The sequence below is a fragment of the Phyllopteryx taeniolatus genome, chromosome 10, assembly GCF_024500385.1.
Source record: "Phyllopteryx taeniolatus isolate TA_2022b chromosome 10, UOR_Ptae_1.2, whole genome shotgun sequence".
In the NCBI taxonomy this organism is placed as follows: Eukaryota; Metazoa; Chordata; class Actinopteri; order Syngnathiformes; family Syngnathidae; genus Phyllopteryx; species Phyllopteryx taeniolatus.
In genome coordinates this window covers 30,702,482-30,726,460 of record NC_084511.1, presented here as the reverse complement: position 1 = coordinate 30,726,460, position 23,979 = coordinate 30,702,482, and the positions used below count along the sequence as shown (strand labels likewise).

The 23,979-nt window shown below is 46.7% G+C and overlaps 2 protein-coding genes across 2 annotated transcripts; one reads left to right on the top strand and one right to left on the bottom strand.

Moving 5' to 3' along the window:
• Positions 1-388: 388 nt before the first annotated feature.
• On the top strand, positions 389-22,278 carry polr2b (RNA polymerase II subunit B). Its single transcript, XM_061788549.1, has 24 exons — positions 389-547; positions 2,054-2,126; positions 3,917-4,067; positions 6,516-6,628; positions 6,700-6,919; positions 8,161-8,319; positions 10,964-11,128; positions 11,211-11,407; positions 13,787-13,906; positions 13,977-14,163; positions 14,234-14,377; positions 14,472-14,611; positions 15,097-15,208; positions 15,274-15,428; positions 16,019-16,217; positions 16,438-16,606; positions 16,675-16,866; positions 18,227-18,477; positions 18,554-18,643; positions 18,705-18,812; positions 20,249-20,362; positions 20,434-20,594; positions 20,715-20,910; positions 22,091-22,278. Exons 1-24 carry the CDS (start codon positions 529-531, stop codon positions 22,178-22,180), a joined length of 3,525 nt encoding a protein of 1,174 aa, XP_061644533.1. The 5' UTR covers positions 389-528; the 3' UTR covers positions 22,181-22,278.
• On the bottom strand, positions 22,264-23,585 carry igfbp7 (insulin-like growth factor binding protein 7). Its single transcript, XM_061788645.1, has 5 exons — positions 23,560-23,585; positions 23,293-23,518; positions 23,116-23,223; positions 22,529-22,694; positions 22,264-22,460 (listed from the first exon to the last, which is right to left on the bottom strand). The coding sequence occupies exons 1-5, from the start codon at positions 23,583-23,585 to the stop codon at positions 22,438-22,440; spliced, it is 549 nt and encodes a 182-aa protein (XP_061644629.1). The 3' UTR covers positions 22,264-22,437.
• Positions 23,586-23,979: the final 394 nt, after the last annotated feature.

Sequence of the window (23,979 nt, the reverse complement as noted above, 5' to 3'; positions counted from 1 at the left end):
CTCAGTGTAGTGGTTCACATAGCTGCCAGTGGGTATCGGAACCATCAGATTCTGAATTCCAATGACCAACTCTGAATTTTATTATCATCATCAAAATATTCACTGTGAACTTGTTATCTTAAAAAAATGCATCATATTCATTTTCTAATCCAACAACAACAAAAATACAACCATTTAGCAATTTAAGGGGGGATAAATTAGGACAATGAATTGAATTTACAGCTAACTAAGTTAAACTTGAACATAGGCAGAATTTTTGAAGCTGAAAAGTGTACGTTGAATGTTTCAATGATGAAAAAAAGTTAGTGTTATTGATATAGTGTATATTCTTGACTTCCCATGCAAGTGGGCCACAAAACAAAAGGAGCTGCATTTGTGCGTGTGTGGCCATAGGGGGCAGCATCGTGTCAGTTCTTGATTGTTGAGCAGAGAAGAAGCGAACCGAAGAAGCGCGCAGTTCGCGTCGACGGCGTCTCAAACCCCGCAAATCTCCTCTTGGTCCATATTTTCTCCTTTTCGAGGCTTAAAATGTACGACCAGGACGAAGGTGAGCCCCTCAACTTGAATATTTGGTCAAGTCGCACACAAACACGAGACGTGTGCTAACAAGAAAGTTAACGTGAGCTCGGGCTCCTATGAATGAAGAACACAATTAACAGCAGCTAACCCCGTTAGCTTAGCTTAATTTAGCCTAGCATCGCATCTCTTCCTCTAAACAAACAACAGCAAGTACGCAGGCGAACAAGGAACTCCTCACGTTAATCATAACAAGTTCATATGAACGCACGGAGCTTCTTCACCGGACTGAGTAGGAAACGAAGCAAGCTGCCGGCTCGGTGCGTTGTTGAACGTATAATCTTCCAAACAGTCACCTTTGGCTTCTCGGTTCATTTGTTTACGTGAAATAATCGTGAAACTTTCATGATTATTGGAAGCAAACAACCGAAGTGAGAGGGACATTGACATTGCATTGAAAGCAGTCACACTGGAACGAACGGAAACCATTTTGGGTTTTATTTGCATCGCACAATGAATGAATGAATGCATTTTATTAAATTGTCATACATGCAATTGTTTGCTTATGTTACACCAAATAATCAAGTGATCCAGCACCAGGCCCAAAATGCAACTGTTAGAAATTACTGGCTGCACGCTTACACAACACTGCATACACTTTTGTTTGATACATCCCATTACATCCAGATATCCTTATAAACATATAATTGCATTACACATAGTTGCACCGACACAACGAACGCGGGTGCGTTGGGTAGTTGACTGCGGATGCGCTCTGCACCCCGGAACCTTCAGCAACTCAGAATGTTGTTAGTGTGTGTGTGGCACTCGATACAAGTAAGACTGACACATTCAAAATGGCGGATGTACTGATGTACCCCTAGCAATAGCCAACACGTTCATTAGTAAAGTTATAGAAAGTGGAGCACGGTCTGTCTCTGGGATGGGAGTATCGGACCCCAAAGGCACGCTGTTCTGAGAGCCCAGCGCTGAACTTTTCCAATCTTATTGTTTGACTTTGTATTTTCGAATAAATTGTTAAACTTTCCATCCGGCCTAATTATTGAAGTATTACCTCGACTAGAATAAAAGAACCGGGCAATAGAGGTTCGTACGCCTGGCGGGTTATACCCGGGCCGCGACTTTCCTTTCTCTTTTTCTGACCTCTAACACAACATAAACGTTTTTTCAAAAACAGTCTATCTTATCTTATCTTTTCCAAGCTTTAGAAATGTTGCTATGCCATAAACCTCAAACTCCAACAGCCCTGTAACCATTTAACCCAAGTTGTATAACATCACTGTCTCCGTTCATCATATCGTGTACAATATAGGAGAAAATGAGCTTCATTTTCCACCTCATTCGAGGCACACATCTCACAAATCTATCCGCAGGGATATATTACTGAATCAACCACTTTCAAGGGCCAGAGGGAGAGTACCAGACCTCAACTGAGCAACCAAAGATTTGTTTATTTCACTCATGAATTGTGCCATGAAACGTCACCTCTTGTGTGTGTGTGCGTGCGTGCGTACAGATAACCAGTACGATGAAGACGACGACGAGATCACGCCAGATCTGTGGCAGGAAGCCTGCTGGATTGTCATCAGGTGATCTTGCTGTACATTGACCTATGTGGTTATAAGCATAGTCATGACTTCAACTAGGGGTCTCCAAAGTTTTTCTTCCAAGGGCAACATACAGAAAAATTCACGGAGCAAAGGGCCACTTTGACATTTTCCATTTATTGAACACACTAAAACAATTCGTTAGTGTCGGTAAAGCTACTCAAAGCGTTAATATATTTATCTTCATATATACTGTGTGTGTGTATATTAGGCTTTACACCATCAGGATTTTTGGGCCGGATCACAGAGTTTAAAAAAACGATAACCGATCACCGATCCGATCACAAGATGGAGCAATGTGTCTATTTAAATGACCTGTTCATTTACTGTATGTACTTGTGTACTTAATTGCGCAACAAATTATATTTACAATAAATGATGTATGTTTGTTCATCGATTTATGCCAGTGAGGCATAGAACAAATTAATGGTCTTCTACAACCCGAATTCCAATTAAGTTGCGATGTTGTGTTAAACATAAATAAAAATTAGAAGACAATGATTTGCAAATCATTTTCGACCTATATTTAATTGAATACACTACTCAGACAAGATATTTAATGTTCAAACTGATAAAGGTTTTTTGTTTTTAGCGAATAATCATTTCCTTACAAATTGTTTTTGGAAATTGTGGACGTCGTGTTCCCCGGGCCAAAGAGAAAAAGAACCATCCGGACTGTTATGGACGCAAAGTTCAAAAGCCAGCATCTGTGATGGTATGGGGCAGTGTTAGTCCCAATGGGGTGGGTAACTTACATATCTGTGAACCATTAATGCTGATAGGTACATACAGGTTTTGGAGAAACATATGCTGCCATCCAAGCAATGTCTTTTTCACGGACGCCCCTGCTTATTTCAGCAAGACAATGCCAAACCACATTCTGCACGTGTTACAACAGCGTGGCTTCGTAGTAAAAGAGTGCGGGTACTCGACTGGCTTGCCTGCAGTCCAGACCCGTCTCCCATTGAAAATGTGTGGCGCATTATGAAGCGTCAAATACGACAACGGAGACCCCGGCCGGACTGACGCTGTACATCGAGCGAGAATGGGAAAGAATTCCACCTGCAAAGCTTCAACAATGAGTGTCCTCAGTTCCCAAACGTTTCTTGAATGTTGTTCAAAGAAAAGGTGATGGAACACAGTGGGAAACATCACCGTCTGTCCCAACTTTTGGGGAACGTGTTGCAGCCATGAAATTCGAAGTTCATGATTATTTGCTAAAAACGAAGTTTATCAGTTTGAACAGTAAATGTCTTGTCTTTGTAGTGTATTCAATGAAATTTAGGTCGAACGTGATTTGCCAATCATTGTATTCTGTTTTTATTTGTTTAACACAACGGCCCAACTGTCAAAAACTGTGAATAATTGATGCTTATTATTGCCGTAATTTCCCCCCCACAAATAAGCAGGGGATTGGGTAAACAAAAATGTGAATAAACGGGTTTCCACAAAAAATGGGGGATAGGTCCCACAAAAAAATCAGCTAATAGGTCAATTCACGAATGCCGAACTGCAAATATTTAGCGGTCCACCGTACTTGTTCTCCTGTCTTGCCACCCAGTGTAGAAAGTAAGACCTGTTGTACAATGCAGGCAAGCGACACAGGCCGTGTCAAATGTTTATTTCAGTCTACGCCGCAGGCCGCAAAAAATGGACGGTGGGCCGCAAATGACCCCTGGGCCGCAGTTTGGATGGCCCAGGCTTGGATTCAAGGAAGCTTATTGTTTTGTTTATTCAGTGGCGTGGCCTTTTGTTTGCGGCCTGTTTTCCAGCTCGTATTTTGACGAGAAGGGTTTGGTGCGGCAGCAGCTGGATTCCTTCGACGAGTTCATCCAGATGTCGGTCCAGAGGATCGTGGAGGACGCGCCGCCCATCGACCTGCAGGCCGAAGCCCAGCACACCTCGGGAGAGGTGGAGGAGCCCGTAAGTTCTGCTCCGCCGACTGCACCTTGTCTTCGAGCAGCAAAGTGCGACGATTGATCGACATCTAATCCATTATCAAATTAATCGATAAGGCATTTCGATAATCGATTAATCGTTTAGAAACTTTTTAAACGTAAAATTGTCCAACTCCTCAAAATTTCAGCTTCTCAACAGTTAAGATGACTAATTATATTTATCATAATGATAAAGCAGACTGATTATCTTTGTGTTTCGACAAAATAAGACATTTGCATCTTTTATTTGAAACAATTATAATTTTTGCTGATTCAGACAGTCAATTTGTAATACTGTCCTGTTTTTGAATAAAGGGATGGAAATGTGGAATTTATTTATTTATTTTTTTTAAATCCGATTCATGGGGAAAAAAAATAAAATTGACAGACGTTAGTTGCAGCCCTAGTGACAAGATTTGCAAAAATCCACTCGGGACCTAAATCAGGGGTGGGCAAAAAGTTTGGCTCAGGGGCCACATTGACTTTTCAAATTTGGCAGGCAGGCCAAGCCAGAACCAGATGCTTAAAAATATACAAACAAAAAAAAGGGATTGTAGTGTTAATACTTAGATTTATTTTTAAAGGGAACAGTGTTGTTTTATCACCTTTTTTTTGCCAGCGCATCAAAGTCTGGTGTTAGTTTTGTTGTGGCAATTCTCAGAACACATCTGAGGTGTTGATCACTTAGCTAGGATCTGTAGGATGTTTTGTTGATGTTCAACACACTAAAGGTCTGTTCACACACGTGTAGAGCCAAACACCACCAGCATCCTCTGTGGCATCTTCTGGATTTTTGGGAAATTTCAGGAAGCATAAAACTCATTCAGTTTGAGAGTTGAACTTCTGTTTTAAGACAGTATCACATCAGAGATCAATCATTTCCATCTGCAGCTCCCGTGGCACTGTTTCCGAGTCTTGTGTGACTGAATCTTGGATGGCAGTGTTTTGCCGAGCCTGCAAGCTTGATTTTTAACCGCCGCGCCGTAGCCATCGGTTCCTGCGTTTGATTGGCTGCTAGCATAATCGGCATGCTTGGTAGAAAAGTGACTGCTGATGTTCTGTTCCTCTAAAACCGCAATGGTTTCTTAACAAATTAGACATACAGCCTTTGACCGGATTTCAGTGAAAAAGTATTTCGTAGTCCATTCTGGATTAAACACTCAGCACCACTGTTGCCACAGTTACCTTAAAAAAGTAACCTAGTTATTTTTCTGATTACTTGAGCTTAAAAGTAACTGTTACTTTACTAATTTCTTGATTTCAAAATAACTAAGGTAGAAAAAAGTAACTTTTTAGTTACGTTCAGCAGCTGCCAAGTGGCAGGAATATCACTTATCCACAGTACAAAAAAAAGCATTAGCTTAACTGTACCCATTACTTGGTAATGTACGCCACACAAGTTACAGTTACATCAACATGAACCAATAATCAACAACTTAGTGCAGAATTGACAAGAGCGCACAGTACAGTAAGTACCTAAACATAAACAAGCACACTATTCTCAGTACACTTTTCTAAAGACTCTTAACTCTTAAAGATCGATACATGGATGCCGATTGTGATCCATGAAGGCAACTGTGTGTGCGTGCGTTTGTGTACGTAAACGTGAAAGTGCGTGGCGGTTTGCTATTGGGGGCATACAAACACACACACGCAATCTTTGGCGGGCCGGATTGAAATGATCAATGGGCCGCATGGGGCCGTAGGCCGTAGTTTGCCCACCCCTGACCTAGATAGTTCCCTAAAATCTCCACTTTATAAAAATCCCTTTGTGGTGATTTGTGAGTCAGGAATGAGTGAATGCAGTCATTCATCATTCCTGACTCCCCAAAAAGGCAAAAAGGGATTTTTGGTATAGCAGACCTAGTTGGTTCCAAAAATGTCCACCGCAAATCCCTTCAAGTGGTAAGTCACGTTAGCACAGCACTTCATCTTTATTTGTCCAAAAAGCACACAAGGAATTTGTCTCCGGTAGTCGGAGCCGCTCGAGTGCGACAACAGACGGTCAATTGACAGAGAACGCTTTGGAGGCAGAAAGACATTGACAAAAAACAGTCACTGGGCAATAAAGGGTTAATAGTTATCTGGTAATGCCGGTACATTTTTGAAAAATGTTTTTTTTTTTTGGACAATTGTGCAAAAGATGCAGAGTCCTCTCGCACGTCGAGCCGTTGGAATGACTCATATTGCAATAGTCCGGCGCAATGAGCATTGTGCAAAGGGCGCCGAGACTTCAAGGAGTGGATGCGGTTTCAAGTGACGAGCGGCGCGATCATCTGGGACAATGTCGGTTGTGCAAATGTTGCAGATACTCCTCAATCAGTGTGCAAACGGAGCAGATGCTACTCTGGCATGAGTGGCCAGTATTGGTCAACAACAGATCTTATCAAAAGTTTCTAGTGCCGACTTGTCGTTTGTGCCTTGTGCGTTGCAGCCGCGTTACCTGCTGAAGTTCGAGCAGATCTACTTGTCCAAGCCCACCCACTGGGAACGAGACGGCGCCCCGTCACCCATGATGCCCAACGAAGCTCGACTGCGAAACCTCACGTAGGCCCGCCCGCCGTACCTTTTCCACGGCGGCCGTCTTTGCTCGTCTCACCCGTTCGGTGCCCCCGCAGATACTCGGCCCCTCTGTACGTGGACATCACCAAGACCATCATCAAGGAGGGCGAAGACCAGCTGCAGACGCAGCACCAGAAGACCTTCATCGGGAAGATTCCCATCATGCTGCGCTCCACCTACTGCCTGCTCAGCGGCCTGACCGACCGTGACTTGTGCGAGCTGAACGAGTGCCCGCTGGACCCCGGCGGATACTTCATCATCAATGGCTCGGAGAAGGTGCGCGCCCCAATGGCTCAAACTATTACCCTTTCTCAACTTACAGCCGGTTTTGTTGTTGTTCTTTAACATTTTCTTTTTCTTGAATCGTATATCTACAAAGTATTTCTTCTTTTAAAAAAAAAAAAAAAAAAAAAAAAAAGCACTTTTAAACTTCAGTATTTACTCGCCTGCGGGGGCCGGGGCCATCATTGGCGAATGGCAGAGGCAGCTGGCTATTAGGCACACGGCGCTAACGTCGGCGACTTGACTGATTAGAACCGCCGGTGTGAGTCACCGCGTCCGCTGTTTTTCTGCCTCGATAAGCGGGTCTGGCTGACGTGTAGCTCGTTGTTGCTCTGTCTTGTTGTTTCCGTAAATAAATCAAGAGACCGATACATGTCACATTCTTGCACTTGGCATACTTAACGAAGTAAAATGCAGGCCCCCGTAGGCGAGTAGATGCGGTGTTCTAAACGTATATTTTAGTGTACATACGGCATCTGATGTAAACGATATGCACATTAACAATATAACGGGAAGTTTCATTCCCCTTTAACTTAGTGAAATGTGGCCCTGTTAAAAACTGGTTTGAGCCATTTCATTTACGCACTTCACATCCGGAGGTTTATGGTGCTTCCAAATGCAACTTCCGGTGATTTTAACGTCAGTCTTTCCTTTCCATCTCATGTCTGTTTCGGCCTGAATATAATGTTACTCCTCGGAGGTGCGCTAACTATCGCCAGTGGTTTTCCTGGCAGAGATATTTCATGTGGCCTGTTAAAATGGATTTGAACATCGGATCGACTCTCAACATTTAAGCCTTGTACACTCCTTGTAGTCCAGTGCACAGTTCTTTCTAAAAAGTAAGGACAGAGCCATTTTCTTTACAACCACTTTTTTGTTATAACTTTAAGAGTAATGTGTTTTTATGTGCTGCCTTATTTAATACCATTTTCTCTTGTGAACCTGTGGATAGCCGAGATCTGTTGTTGCTTTTGGGTATGCGGCAGCAACTGACCACAATGCCGCTGGCATACATTACTAAGCGTGCCTTCCTTACTGTCTGTGTGAGCAAGTTGAATTTGCTCTGTGTTTTGGAGAAACTCGGGGGGGAAAAAAAGTCATGTCAAAATCTAAAAAAATGACAACTGCGTAAAAACGTTCAAAGGCTGCCTCCCAATTTTCTACGCAGTTCAAACTCTGGCTAACGCCGACTCAGCGTTTGATAAGATTGACGTAATGCGTGACGGTGTGTACAGGTGCTGATTGCTCAGGAGAAGATGGCCACCAACACAGTGTACGTGTTCGCCAAGAAGGACTCCAAATACGCCTTCACGGGCGAGTGCCGCTCCTGCTTGGAGAACTCGTCGCGGCCCACCAGCACCATCTGGGTTAGCATGATGGCGCGAGGAGGACAGGTCAGTCTGCGCTACTGCTTTCGAACAATATCAGGACTTCCATACTATATCTGCATAAAGAATATTGTGATTTAAATTTTTTTTTTTTTTTTTTGAGAACTGGTTTTGACAGTACAGTGGAACCTGGATATAACGGACTAATAGGGGTGGGGGTTCGTCCGATATAGCCGATGGTCCGTTACATTGAAGCACTTTTTTTTTTTTTTTGGGGGGGCCATATCCACCCATATTACTGTACAGTACAAAATAATTGTTTTGTAGTTTTTATTTGTCTCCCAAAACCCCCAGTACAGTACAGTTATTGTGAATAAATATTTAAAAAAAAAAAGCATGAAAATGTTTGGAAGTTTCACATTTTATCCAAACTGACCACGCCAGTGTACTTGTACTTGTACTTTGTGACATTGTTGACGTACAGTTTTCATTGTAGGCGAGTCGCTTTCATGAACTGTGAGGAATTAGAATTAGACAAAATAGCATGTGGTAGCCCAAATGCGCCACATTCAACATGGCCACCACTTAGGCATGTGAGGCACGTCTTTTGGAATTGGATCTAGTCATATTGTATATCTGTGAAGATTATATTGTGCGTCTGATGCGCTCAGAGCCTCAGCCTACACCGCGCGGAGCTTCAGTCGTCAACTCTCAGTCAATTGTGTGAGTGAAACAATAAAGTATGTCTATACCAACATTGAGACTGCTTCCCGGACGAAAGTATTCACACTAGATAAGCCTGCCTCGCTTATCGTTGTGCGTATGTGGCGGCCATGTTGGGAAGGTCGTCGTTGCCGTGAAAGCAATGGTATGTGACTGTTGTTTACATTTAGATGAACAAAACAACAGCTTTTATGTATTCTAGTATTTGTCTGGCACTATCTGCCCAAATGTGAATATTTCAGCTCCCTTATAACTTGAGAAAACACTGCAGTAATTTGCAGATGCTTTTTTGGTAGTTTTGACTGTGCACACACACACACACACACACAGCATCAGAATTTGTACATTCACATTTTATTTTGTAATTTTTTTTATTGATGTACATACTGTAGTAAAAAAAATCAGAAGTTACTATTTACTCAGTACTTGAGTAATAATTTCACTGCATACCTTTTACTCTTAAGTAATTTTTTGGAGGACTACTCTTGACTTACTTGAGTCGCATTTAAGGCTTTTTTATACTCGCGCTGTCCCACGCGTAGTTTGCCTTTATACTCAAGCGCAACCCACGCGCGCTGTTTTGAAAGTGTGCTGCAGTTCTCCTCCAAGTCGGGGGTGTCGCTGCGGCTGGTGTTGGATAGGAAACCACAGGGTGGAGTTTCCTCTGCATTTTTTAATTTTTTTTTGCCATTTCCGGTAGCCGTTTTTCCTTTCAGAATCAGAATCAGAATCATCTTTATTTGCCAAGTATGTCCAAAACACACAAGGAATTTGTCTCCGGTAGTTGGAGCCGCTCTAGTACAACAGACAGTCAATTTACAGAACACTTTGGAGACATAAAGACATTGACAAAAAACAACAACAAACAACAATTGTGCAAAAAGATGCAGAGTCCTCTAGCACTTAGAGCAGTTCAAATGGCTAATATCGCAATAGTCCGGTGCAATGACCATTGTGCAAAGGGCACTGAGACTTCAAGGAGTGTATGCGGTTTAAAGTGACGAGTAGTGCGATCATCTGGGACAATGGTTGTGCAAATGTTACAGATACTCCTCAATCAGTGTGCAAATGGAGCAGATGCTACTCTGGCATGAGTGGCCACTATATGCAAATAGTGCAGCACGGCGAGACAACTACAGTGAGTGCACGAGTAATACATAATACATAATTGGCCCCACAGAAATGTGACAACGAACTCAAATCCTTTCAATAACAAGGAACAAAGCAACGACAATGGCGACCGCGACAGAACAAATGGACCTAGATGACCAGATGATACGTTTAATTATGCTGCAAAATTGATCGAGAAGGTGGTGACGTAGATGGTATGTAGAACCAATGGGCACGCTGGTACCTCATCACAGCATGTGACTAAGACGGACCAATCACGAGAGATGATCTCCGCGGCATTCGACGCGCAGCAACTATTTTTGTCGGGTGCGCGGCAAGCTACGCAGACGTGCTGCGCGGGGCAATTCGTCGGTCACGTGATGAAATGGGGGCGTTGTCGGCCGTGCGACCGCGGGAGTATAAAGAGGCCTTTAGTCTTTACACGATCAGGATTTTTGGGACCGATCATCTGCGAGTTTAAAAAAAAAAAAAAACAATAACCGATCAACGATCCGATCAAAAGATGGAGGAATGTGTCTATTTAAATGACTTGTTCATTTACTGTATATACTTGTGTACTTAATTGCTCAAAAAATTATATTTACACTAAATGTAGCTTTGTTCCACTATTTATGCCAGTGAGGCATAGTGACAGACAGAACAAATGAATGGTCTTCTATGAGATGGCAGGAAGCAAATACAGTAATAAGTGTATCCTCTTTTTATGACATTTTTGTTTGTGGGTGTGCCGTGAGATTTTTCAATTGTAAAATATGTGCACTGGCTCCATAAAGGTTGGAAATCGCTGCTCATAACACTTTTCGAGTACCGCTATAGCACACGCCATTTCCTTTCCCGTTGCGTTCTCGTCTTTCAGGGCGTGAAGAAGAGCGCCATCGGCCAGAGGATCGTCTCCACGCTGCCGTACATCCGACAGGAAGTCCCCATCATCATCGTGTTCCGAGCACTGGGCTTTGTGTCCGACCGGGACATCCTGGAGCACATCATCTATGACTTTGATGACCCTGAGATGATGGAGATGGTGCTTAGTCAAGGCTTGCCTGCCGCTCGGCGTTCCTCACGGCGCCATCCCGTGACCACATCTTTCCATTGCGGTCGTTCAGGTGAAGCCGTCGCTGGACGAAGCCTTCGTCATCCAGGAGCAGAACGTGGCCTTGAACTTCATCGGGTCCAGAGGAGCCAAACCTGGAGTCACGAAAGAGCGGAGGATCAAGTACGCCAAAGAAGTCTTGCAGAAAGAAATGCTGCCGCACGTTGGCGTCAGCGACTTCTGCGAGACCAAGAAGGCCTACTTCCTCGGGTGAGCTCAGCGAACATATCTTATTACACCAAACCATACCAAAATTTATATTAAAAAAAACAAACAAAAAAACTATATAGTTTTTACACATGAGATGTATTAAATGACAGTAATATATGAAATGGGGGTGGGACTCTATTAAAACATTAATATAATGAATGAAAGGCTTTGTTATTAAAAGCGTTGGGCATCGAGAATCGAAAACCGATTGGAACCAGGACTAATGTTCCGGTTCTCCCGGAATCGGTCAAATTAAAAAATTTCGGTTGCCTAGTCCGCCCAGCCCGAAGAAGCGGCGATAACCAACGAAGCAGAGCGCGCACGAAGACGTGCTTGTGCCCAGTGGCGGCGGCGAACAAAAGTGGGTCTTGTCTTTGTTAAAATGAATGACCAGTTGCCTTAGTGCAACACTTGGAATAAGATTATATTGCGCAAAGGAGGCTTTCACGATGCACAGCGTCTGACGTGCTCCGAGCCTCAGCCTACACCACGCGAAGCTTCAGTCAACTGGGTGAGTGAAACAATTAAATACGTCTATGTCAACATTGAGACAGCTAACAATGTATATGGTTGGTTGCACATTTGCACTGATGGTTTTTAGCGTTTATTTTAGTCTTCATACCAACGTAAGCGGCGATGACAGCAAAAAAAAAAAAAAAGCTTAATATTGAGCTAAAACTTCACCGTAGCAACTTTACATCACAACGAATTGTGACAAAATTCACATAGTTGTCTCACAGTATCACAAACTCTAACCTGGGGTTGAGGTCACTGAGGTGGTTAAAAAGCTCCTCGGTGGGAAGGCCCCTGTGGTGGATGAGATTCGCCCGGAGTTCCTAAAGGCTCTGGATGATGTGGGGCTGTCCTGGTTGACACGCCTCTGCGACATCGCGTGGACATCGGGGACAGTGCCTCTGGATTGGCAGACTGGGGTGGTGGTCCTCGGAGGGTGTGTTCCAACTACCGGGGCATCACACTCCTCAGTCTATTTAGGGTTGCCGGAGAGGCGGGTTCGTCGAGAAGTTGAATCTCAGATTCAGCAGGAGCAGTGTGGTTTTCGTCCTGGCCGTGGAACAGTGGACCAGCTCTACACCCTCGTCAGTGTCCTCAAGGGTACATGGGAGTTCGGCCAACCAGTCTACATGTTTTTTGTGGACTTGGAGAAGATGTTCGACCGTGTCCCTCGGGGAGTCCTGTGGGAGGTGCCAAACTCCCTGCTACAGGCTGTTCGGTCCTTATACGACCAGTGTCAGAGTTTGGTCCGCATTGCCGGCAGTAAGTCAGTCGGAGTTGTTTCCGGTGAGGGTTGGACTCGGCCAAGGCTGCTCTTTGTCACCGATTCTGTTGATAACTTTTATGGACAGAATTTCTAGGCGCAGCCGAGGCGTAGAGGGGGTCCGGTTTGGTGGCCTCAGTATTTCATCTCTGCAGATGATGTGGTTCTGTTGGCTTCATCAAGCCGTGATCTCCAACTCTCACTGGAGCGGTTCGCAGCCGATTGTGAACCGGTTGGGATGAGAATCAGCACCTCCAAATCTGAGACCATAGTCCGCAGTCAGAAAAGGGTGGAGTGCCCTCTCCGGGTCGGGGATGAGATTCTGCCCCAAGTGGAGGAAGTCAAATATTTTGGGGTCTTGTTCACGAGTGAGGGAAGAATGGAACCGGAGATCGACAGGCGGATCGGTGCTGCGTCTGCAGTGATGCGGACTTTGTATCTGTCCGTTGTGGTGAAGGAGCTAAGCCGAAAGGCGAATCTCTCGATTTACCGGTCGATCTTGGTTCCTACCCTCACCTATGGTCACGAGCTGTGGGTCGTGACCGAAAGAACAAGATCCCGGATACAAGCGGCTGAAATGTGTTTCCTCCGCAGGGTGTCCGGGCTCTCCCTTAGAGAGAGGGCGAGAAGCTCCGTCATCCGGGAGGCGCTCAGTGTAGAACAGCTGCTTTTCTGCATTGAGAGGGGCCAGATGAGGTTGCTCGGGCATCTTGTTTAGATGCCTCTGGACGCCTTCCTGGCTGCTGCTGCCCCCGCAACCCGATCTAGGATAAGCGGGGGGAAATGGATGGATTGATGGATGGGCTTTAGTACTTGAGGCTCAGGACTGAGACCTGCCTGCTACGTGAGTAGCTGAAAAAAACAAAACATTTGGGGATACTGTACCTGCACTTCTGGGACAATTCCCCTTTTTCCCTACATTCCAGAAATGAGTGGACTAAGAGCCTGTGGGTTCACCAGATTAGTCTCTCTGTCTCCTTGCTCACTCAAAGGGGCTGTGCGGACAGTGTTGAGCTCATTAGGAATTGAAACGCTAATGCTGTTACCGCTCATTAAATACCCCTTGATCGCTAGATGTCGTGTTTTTGCATGTTGGGGTCCAGGTACATGGTCCACAGGCTGCTGCTGGCCGCTCTGGGCAGACGAGAGCTGGACGACAGAGATCACTACGGCAACAAGAGGCTGGACCTGGCCGGACCGCTCCTGGCGTTCCTCTTCAGAGGGTTGGTCTCTCCGCCTCGTCCACTTTTTGTCTTTTGTCGGGCTCTGCTTGAGCTTCCCGTCTCGCGTCAGAATGTTCAAGAACCTTCTGAAGGAGATCCGCATCTACGCACAGAAGTTCATCGACCGAGGCAAAGACTTCAACCTGGAGCTGGCCATCAAGACCAGGATCATCTCGGATGGACTCAAGTACTCGCTGGCCACGGGCAACTGGGGCGATGTCAAGAAGGCCCACCAGGCCCGTGCGGGCGTGTCCCAGGTCAGGCTGTCCCGCATGCGCTGAGATGTCATTTGCCGCCGGTCCGACCGCTCGCTTTGTCTCGTGGTAGGTGCTGAACCGACTCACCTTCGCGTCCACCCTGTCTCACCTGCGCCGCGTCAACTCTCCGATCGGACGCGACGGAAAGCTGGCCAAACCCCGACAGCTGCACAACACGCTGTGGGGGATGGTGTGCCCCGCCGAGACCCCCGAGGTCAGTGCTCGCCGCAACTACTCGGCAAAACCTTATCCGGCCATTGATTGTGTGTGTCTCTCTCTCTCTCGCGCTCTCTCGCTCTCACACACAGGGTCACGCTGTGGGCCTGGTTAAGAACTTGGCCCTGATGGCTTACATCTCTGTGGGATCTCAACCTTCTCCCATCCTGGAGTTCTTGGAGGAGTGGAGCATGGAGAACCTGGAAGAGATCTCGCCTGCTGCCATTGCTGAGTCAGTTGCGCACACACTACAGTGACTCCAGCGCCATCTTGGCTGCTCTATTTCTCATGACGCTGTATTGACTGCATTGTCATCAAGATATTTTGATGCCGACGCCGTTGTGTCAACATTTTTTAGGACTGCCAACGAATACATACATTGTGACCAGACGTGGGAAACGTTACATTTACTTCAGGATTTTTGGGGGGAAATTGTAGTTTTAATGCAGCATACCTTTTACTTGAGTATTTTTGTTAACATATATGCAAATCATATATGCTACCTTTTTTTTAAAGGTAGCATTAAAACATACACTCACGAAAGTCCGACCATTTGAAATGTTTACTGGCGCAGTCTTGAGCCCTGGGAGGACTGCTTTTTCTGGCTACACTCTGCTCACTGCAACGCCACAATCCGAGCTACATATGACTACGTTGTCTTGACTGCACTGTGTCGTTTGTGCGAGTTGATTGTGTTTGTACAACGTAACTCGGCAGCGCCACAAAGATCTTCGTGAACGGCTGCTGGGTCGGAATCCACAAGGATCCCGAGCAGCTGATGAACACGCTGAGGAAGCTTCGGCGCCAGATGGACATCATCGTGTCCGAGGTGGGTAGGTAGAAGGCCGCTTCCTCCTCGCCGTGCGCGCCCCTCACCCGCCGGAAACCTTTCAGGTGTCCATGATCCGAGACATCAGAGAGCGCGAGATCAGGATCTACACGGACGCCGGGCGCATCTGCAGACCTCTCCTGATTGTGGAGAAGCAGAAACTGTTGCTCAAGAGAAGACACATCGACCAGCTCAAGGAGAGAGAGTACAACAACTACAGGTGACAAGTTGACATTGCTTTTACTTTGAAGTTGGCCCTCTCAGTACGTTGGCGTGTCACGATAAGACACAATTAACGATCGTTGCAGCGGCTGCCTCGACTTCAACTTTTGGGCTGGCCTGACCGCAGTAAAAAAACCGAGAGGCAAATCACAACTGTCGAGTTCCTTGCAGTGTACGACTGTGCACGACTGACCGAGCAAGCAGAACAACGTCCGTTGTTGTTCATGCCGTCCTTGAAAATTTTCAAATGAAAAGTCACTGCTTGCAGCCTTTTATGCATTCATTCTACTTGTTTCCATTACGTTGCAATTCGTGATTGGACTTTGTAAGAGCATATTTATTCATTTATTCTTATTTCAAGATTCATTTTGCACTGAAAACTCTTCCATGTTGTTTTTTGAAAAGCAGTGCAATAAAAATCAAGATTTTCCCCTCACATGAAGAATAATTGTGACAAATAATCATGATTACAATATTGATCAAAATAATCGCAATTATTATTTTGGGCATAATTGTGCAGCCCTATGCCACCCCCATGTCCACCCCTCGCCAGCTCACCAATGTCTTCATCTTCTTCCTGGGATTCAGCTGGCAGGACCTAGTGGCGAGCGGCGTGGTCGAGTACATCGACACGCTGGAGGAGGAGACGGTGATGCTGGCCATGACCCCCGATGACCTTCAGGAGAAGGGTGTGGCCTACTGCTCCACCTACACCCACTGTGAGATCCACCCGTCCATGATCCTGGGGGTCTGCGCCTCCATCATCCCCTTTCCCGATCACAACCAGGTGAGGCGTCCGCTCTTGTTCCGCTTCCTTTAGCCGCTCTTGCATCTGTAGCAGCCTGGAAGTCCCAGAAGCCCCTCCCAAACATTTCCCAATCAGGAGACGCTGGCGAAGTGACCTCACGTTCTGGGTCCTTTCATGCTCTTTAGTAGTGTGCGCAAATAGAAGCTGAGACGTTCCCAACTTTCCCAAGGAGGATTGACTGGTTTTTGTATGTGTTCAGTCTCCCAGGAACACGTACCAGTCGGCTATGGGCAAGCAGGCCATGGGCGTGTACATCACTAACTTCCACGTTCGCATGGACACGCTGGCACACGTCCTGTATTACCCTCAGAAGCCCCTGGTGACCACACGCTCCATGGAGTACCTGCGCTTCAGAGAGCTGCCCGCAGGTATCGTAATCCGCAAGCACCCACCGCAACGGCTCGCCGCCCGTTAACACCGTCTTCCTGTCATTCAGGCATCAACTCCATCGTGGCCATCGCCTCGTACACGGGATACAACCAGGAGGACTCGGTCATCATGAACCGCTCGGCCGTGGACCGAGGATTCTTCCGGTCCGTCTTCTATCGCTCCTACAAAGAGCAGGAGTCCAAGAAGGGCTTCGACCAGGAGGAGATCTTCGAGAAACCCACCAAGGAGACCTGCCAGGGTGAGCGCCGTGTCGTCTCACCTTCACATCGCCGCGTCATCGTGCCACGATGTTATCTCATCGTGACTTCTTGTCGATGACATCGCATCGTGAAATCGCTTCTTAGCATCATTCCGTGTCATTACATCGTTATCTCTTCTGTGCCATCGCATCATCAATCTTGTATATGACACCATAACATTGTGTTCCCATAACATTATCACGTCATCAGAATCATCTTTAGTTGCAAAGTATCTAAAAAAAAAAACAACTCAAGGAATTGGTCTCCGGTAATTGAAGCTGCTCCCGTACAACAATATACAGCCATTTGGCGAAAAACATAAAAACACACTGCGCGTCACTGAGCAATGAAAGGTTACTGGGGGATGGGCATTGTGTGAATTTGAACGATTGCGGTTCCTTATTTCGATTCCGGTTCCAAGCGATTGTCCGTCTTTCTGTCTCAAATGCGTTCTTTGTCAATCGACTGTCTGTTGTCGTACTAGAGCGGCTCCGACGACCGCAGACAAATTCCTTGTGTGTTTTTTTGGACATACTTGGGAAATAAAGATGATTTTAGTTAATAGCTTTGATATTGATACTGGTTATAAAGAATCTCATTTTAGTCTATGCTGCGTGCGGGCTGCTAAGAAAAAGGATGTTCATAATTTGGACACCCTTTATTTAAACCATGCAAACGTTTTTGAGCCCGCCCCCTAAAAGAATCGGAATCAAGAATTGTTTGGAATCGGAACCGTAATCGCTCCAATTCCAACGATGCCCAACCCTAGACAGCTGTGATTGAATTTCTTGCTTAACATTTTCAAAAGGTTGCAAATTGTGTTTGGGGAAGTTGCAATAGGCTACAAAAGGTGGGTGTCCAGGACTATAGGCGGTAGGAGGAAGTGTTGAAGATGCTCTGCCGCTCCTGTATTTGTCATGTCGAACCGCGCTGTCCGGTGCTTCTGCACGTGCGCAAACTAAGCTACGGTCAGTTCCGCTCGGTGGCCAGTGAGGGTGCCGGCCACGTTTCAAATGAGATTGTATTTTTCCAAATATTGCTATAGCAACCATCAAAATATACTCGTAGAGGCTTATTTCATGGAGGAAGCTTCCGACGATGGAAAAGACCACAGCGGCGCTAGTTTGATAAACTAGTAGTTTGACAAAGCAGCTCGACTCGACAGAACGTCGGCTCTGGTTCTCCGTCTTTGATCCTGGACACCCGCTTTTGAAGTGCCCCTCGTCAATGACGTGTCGTCGGCGCGTTATGACATCTCGTTTGACACCATAACCGCTCCTATGACATCATGTATGATCGCATTGTGAAATCTGGTCTCTGACATCACATGTTGACGCCGTCCGTCGGCTCGCCTCACAGGGATGAGACACGCCATCTACGACAAACTGGACGACGACGGTCTGATAGCCCCGGGGGTACGCGTGTCCGGCGAGGACGTGATCATCGGTAAGACTGTGACTCTGCCCGACAACGACGACGAGCTGGACATCAACAACAGACGCTACACGAAGCGAGATTGCAGCACCTTTCTGCGCACCAGTGAGACCGGCATCGTGGACCAGGTCATGGTCACGCTCAACCAGGACGGGTACAAGTTCTGCAAAATCCGGGTAACTTTCCACTCGCCCGCTGTCTCCCGTCTGACTCCGCCGCATTACGTGACGTCTTCCACGTTTGCGACGTCAGGTGCGTTCTGTCCGAATCCCTCAAATCGGAGACAAATTTGCCAGCAGACACGGACAGAAAGGAACCTGCGGGATCCAGTACAGACAGGAGGTAAACGGGACGTGACAGACGGGAAGCGGAAGCTTTGTTTCACGCTTGTTTCGTCTCGCAGGACATGCCGTTCACGTGTGAGGGCATCACGCCCGACATCATCATCAACCCTCACGCCATCCCGTCCAGAATGACGGTCGGACATCTTATTGAGTGCCTGCAAGGCAAGGTGAGCCGTCTTTATGTCGGGAATCGCTCACTCCTTCCCTACTACCTAATCGCTATGTATGGGGATTTTTATATCGTGGACTACAGTTGGAGGAAACAAGTATGTCAACCTTTTGGACTTTCCTACGTTTCTGCATGAACTGGTTAGAGACTGTGGTCTGATCTTTCTCGAAATCACAAGAATAAACAGTCCGCTTAAACTAATACCGCACAAACATGTTTTCATATTGTTATTGAAAATAAAGATTCACAGGAATGTGAGGAAGCACTCCCTGATGTGCGCATTGGCTCACTCAAAAGAGCTCTTTGAAGACCTATCGTAAAGAATTGGTGACTTGTAGGAAGCTGGAAAAGTTTACAAAAGACTCGGAAGCAGAGTCATCTTTATTTTGCCAAGTACGTTAGTAAATTGAATGGTTCCTCCATGTTCTGTGAATGTTTGTGCTCTATAAAAATATGAAAACATACCATTGTTTAGTTTTAGTTTCAGCAGATTCCGTTTCAGACTCCATTTATACAGAAATTCCAAAGGGTTGGCACACTTCTTCCTCCCACCGTATAATGTACTCTACGGCCGAAATGGTTAATCGAATACTCCCGAATCATTACAAAAGGATGCAAGATGTATCGTGGTATACTTGAGTGCACCGTATAGTTAAGCTATTCTCAATATATACACTATGTTGCCAAATGTATTGGCTCGCTTGTCTTCCATATGATTTTAAGTGAGGTCCCATTCTAAATCCATGTGGTTTAATATGATGTTGGTCTTTGCAGCTGTCGCAGTTTCAACAAGGTTTAGGAGTGAGTTTATGGGATTTCTTGCCCATTCTTCCAGGAGCATATTTGTGAGGTCACACACTGATGTTGGATGAGAAGGCCTGGCTCACTGTCTGCTCCAAATCAAGCCTAAGGTGTTCTATCGGGTTGAGGGCAGGACTCCATGCAGACCAGTCAAGTTCAAACATACCAAATTCTCTCATCCGTGTCTTTACGGACCTTGCTTTGTGCGCTGGTGCACAGACATGTTGGAACAGGAAGGGGTAATCCCCAAACTTTTTGACTGTCCAAAATCTCTCGGTATGCTGGAGCATTCGGAGTTTCTTCATTGATCTATTTTGGACATGGATGTGGATGAATTTGACTGGCCTTAACAGAGTCCTGAGAGCCAGGCCTTCTCGCCCAAAATTAGTATGTAACCTCACAAATGCGCCTCTGGAAAAATGACCATAAATTCCCATAAACACACTCCAAAAGCCTTGTGGAAAGCCTTTCCACAAGAGTTGATGTTATAATAGCACAGAGGGGACCGATGTCATATTAAGAATGAGATGTCACTTAAATTCATTTTTGGGATTATTGTGTACTTAGTATATAGTGGATTTGGAAGCCGGCCACGGTCAAATCGTAGCCTCGCTTCCTGTTTCCTCCCGGCAGGTTTCTGCCAACAAAGGCGAAATCGGCGATGCCACGCCCTTCAACGACGCCGTCAACGTGCAGAAGGTCTCCAACCTGCTCTCGGAGTACGGTTATCACCTGAGAGGAAATGAGGTCACCGCTACTTTCTGTCCGGTCGGCTATAACGCCGTCGACGTGACTAACTGACGGACGGCCGTCTTCAGGTTCTGTACAACGGCTTCACGGGCCGCAAGCTGACGTCTCAGATCTTCATCGGGCCCACGTACTACCAGCGCCTCAAGCACATGGTGGACGACAAGATCCACTCCAGGGCCCGCGGACCCGTGCAGATCCTCAACAGGCAGCCCATGGAGGGACGCTCCCGGTGAGACTTCCGGGATGTCCCGCAGAAATAAATGGAAAACTCCCTGTTTCCCCTTCGCCCGCCGCCCCGTGCCGTGCCGTGCGTCTGTCAACGTCACCCCCGCGTATGTGCGTGTTTCAGCGACGGCGGCCTTCGTTTCGGCGAGATGGAGCGCGACTGTCAGATCGCTCACGGCGCCGCTCAGTTCCTGCGCGAGCGTCTGTTCGAGGCGTCCGACCCCTACCAGGTGCACGTGTGCAACCTGTGCGGACTCATGGCCATCGCCAACACGCGCACGCACACGTACGAGTGTCGCGGCTGCCGCAACAAGACGCAGGTAACGCGCACACGCGAGACATGCACGGATGTGTGCGCAACCGGGTCATCGGATCGGATCGGATCGGATCAACGCGTTAAGACGAGCGGCCCGCTTTTGTCACGGTTTTGCCTTGGGCTTTACACCGTGAGGGTTTTTGGGGCAAGTTTCAAAAACACAGGACTTGTTCATTTATTCTATCGACTTTTGTACTGGAAAACTATCTTCCAAATGATTCTCTAGCATTTTAGACAAAAGTTCAAACCTCAATGACCTCTGGGGGCATTCAAGGCTGGGCCACTGACACAAGTTTAGGTCCGATCAACATTACGACATGACAGAAATAATCGGCGCTAACTAACTGTAATGAAATGACTTTATTGCAATTAAGTGACTTTCATAAATACTGTTAATGAGTAATGCTTACGCTGACTTTCTCACTGTCCCGGCCGGCCGGCTATATGGACGGGTGTTGTCCAGAGTTTATAAAATGCCAATTGTCGGCCAAACCGATCAGATGGGTGTAAAGTCTAGTTTTGCGCCTTCCCGACCAAGGACTGCAAACGGCAGACTGGTTTCTGCCTTCCATAATTGATCCTGTAAAATGATCATCTGATCCGTCTCAAACGGGTCAGGCCGATAATCTTAAATACTAAAGGTGTTCAATATTTATATTTCATAACACAGAAAACGGACAAAAGACCCTGGCGTTTGTCTTTTAGGCCACTTTTGAATCCAGTCCTCCGTCTCGGAGGACTGGATTCTAGATCGGCAGCGGAACGGAACCTTTTTGTGTTGAGATTATCGCAGCACGCCACACACGGTACGAGCAGAACTGTTAAATGTCTGCGTTTGGTAACAGATGAAAAGCAGAAGACAAAGCGTTTTGTCAGGACAGCGATTCCTCGGAAGAGTCGCTGAACCTTTGGCTTTTTGAGATGCTTTTATGACATCACCCGTGCAAATGAACAATTGTCAGCTTCAGCAAACGCCTCGGGTCTTGTCCTCGGTCGACCGATTCCGATTAGCTCTCGAAGAACCTTTGACTTTAGTGGTTCACGGGAAAACGGGTACACTCGTCGTTCGCGTGCCGAGTTCAAGCCGACGTGCGGCTTGAATTGTGACCGTCGTCCATCGGGAATGTCTTCAGCCGGTTTCTCCCCACGCGTGACCGCCGCCGTCGTCTTGTTTGTGTTTTCAGATCTCGTTGGTGCGCCTGCCCTACGCGTGTAAACTTCTCTTCCAGGAGTTGATGTCCATGAGCATCGCGCCCCGCATGATGACGACGTAGCGAGCGTGGCTCGGCCAATCGGACGCCGCAGATGTTTTGAGCTTTCTTTCCTTTTGTAAATGACAATAAAAGTGACGCGAGCGCACGATGGCACGCTGCAGGTGAGCTTTATTCATATTTGTTGCTCAAAGGGTTAACAGGGATAGCACAACAAGTATTTCCTACTCGTTGGAAAAGAAGCGATGGGACAGCAGAGCGTGCTTTGGATATAAAACGTCAGCGCGAGCCAAGTCGAAGACGGGTCTTCCCTCGGCGGCTCACAGTTCTTCGTCCTTCGTCACTGGAAGAAAGTGACGTCATTAGCGACTTTTGACACGCGGCGCGAGCGATCGGCCAATCGGCTCTCACCTTTCTCGACCGGGACGTCACCGACGACGACGTCGTCGACGGGCTCGACCTTGACGTCCCGGATGTCGCCGACCAGGCGAATTTCACCGACTGCTGACGCGTCGCCTTTGGCGTTGGCAGCGTGACACTCGTAGGAGCCCGCCTCGTCTTTGGTAAGCGGAGAGATCTGAAAGGTACGCGAGGGGTTAAAGAAATTAGAATGGCCTGTATCAAAGCAGCAAAAAAGCAGCCAAATGTTTGCCTTTTTTTTTTTATATATATATATATATATAACCTACCCCGTTAACACAACATAAGGCAAACTTACAGGCATTCAAAGGAACAACAGTAGCAATTTTTCTGGAAGTTTTAGCGTTTGCGTGACTGGACACTTGGCAGGAAAGTGACGAAGAAAAGGTTCGGCTCCTGTTTCAGTTTCTATCTGTACATCGCAAATGTCAGATGCGACCGGCAAAGATGAAATGTTTTGACGTGACAAAGGCGGCTCTGCTTTTTATTTTGAAGTCATCGAGTCATGGCCAAGAAAATCAATTTAGTTGCGCGCGCCCACGTCGTGCCTTCGCAATAAGGTTGCGCCCTCCACTGACCAGAACCCAGCCGGTCACTTGATGTTTCTCGGGTCCGCCTCGGGTCTGGACGGCCAGGTTGTCTCTGTCCCCGGGAAGAAGAGCAAATTTCTTCCTTCCGCCAATCACCTGAGGGAGGACATCTTCGTTACCATCATCATGTTGAGCGCTGCTCTGTTTGCGTGCGTGTGCGCGTACCTTCCTCCAGGTGAGCACGGGTGTGGGCACACCGACGGCCTCGCAGCTGAGGAAAACTTGAGCGCCGCTGACATTGAAGACCCGCGCAGGAGGCGAAACGATGACGGGACCTGCACGGACACGAAGAGGAATTCTGTTTGGGCTCGGTCTGGAATTTCGTGTTTGGACGACCGTCAAAAGGATTAAGATGATAAAAGGCTGCCGTGCGCGTGCGTTTGTGCGCACGCTTCAATATGTTTGGGTTAGCTTAGCGTGAACGTGACCGACAGTGTTGCAAGACGAACATTTTTCATATTTGTAATAAAAACCAAAATATATGGAAAATGTTTGTGATTGAAACTGTTAGTTTAGCATGGCGACGACAAATTCAAAAGTTGTCTTTGTTGTCGCCATCCCAATAAACAGGAGCCATGTTTGCCGCCGTTAGCATGAGGGAGCAGGAGGTCGAAGGTCACCCCGGTAGGGAAAATATCGATCCAAGAGGAAAAAAAAGTTGTGTTGTTGTTGGATGCTGGATCACACGCACACGTCCGCGTGATTCGAGACGAATGTTGTCTGAACAAATCTGGGCTTGATGGGGCAGCGCCTCAATCCAAATAAGCGGACAAATCTCGAAAGGAATCCTGGAAGTCAAATAGACTGAGTGGATTTGAAAAGTAGGCACAACTGCGCCGTGGTCCAATAGAG

Excerpts from the sequence above, each read along its gene's own strand:
- polr2b (XM_061788549.1), top strand. Across the intron at positions 13,907-13,976 it reads CTGGCGTTCCTCTTCAGAGG|AATGTTCAAGAACCTTCTGA; the intron begins GTTGGTCTCTCC and ends GTCTCGCGTCAG. Across the intron at positions 14,164-14,233 it reads CCCGTGCGGGCGTGTCCCAG|GTGCTGAACCGACTCACCTT; the intron begins GTCAGGCTGTCC and ends GTCTCGTGGTAG.
- igfbp7 (XM_061788645.1), bottom strand. The coding sequence starts at position 23,585 with ATGAAAAATGTTCGTCTTGCAACACT. Across the intron at positions 23,519-23,559 it reads AATGTTCGTCTTGCAACACT|CGTGCGCACAAACGCACGCG; the intron begins GTCGGTCACGTT and ends AACATATTGAAG. Across the intron at positions 23,224-23,292 it reads CCGTGCTCACCTGGAGGAAG|GTGATTGGCGGAAGGAAGAA; the intron begins GTACGCGCACAC and ends GTCCTCCCTCAG.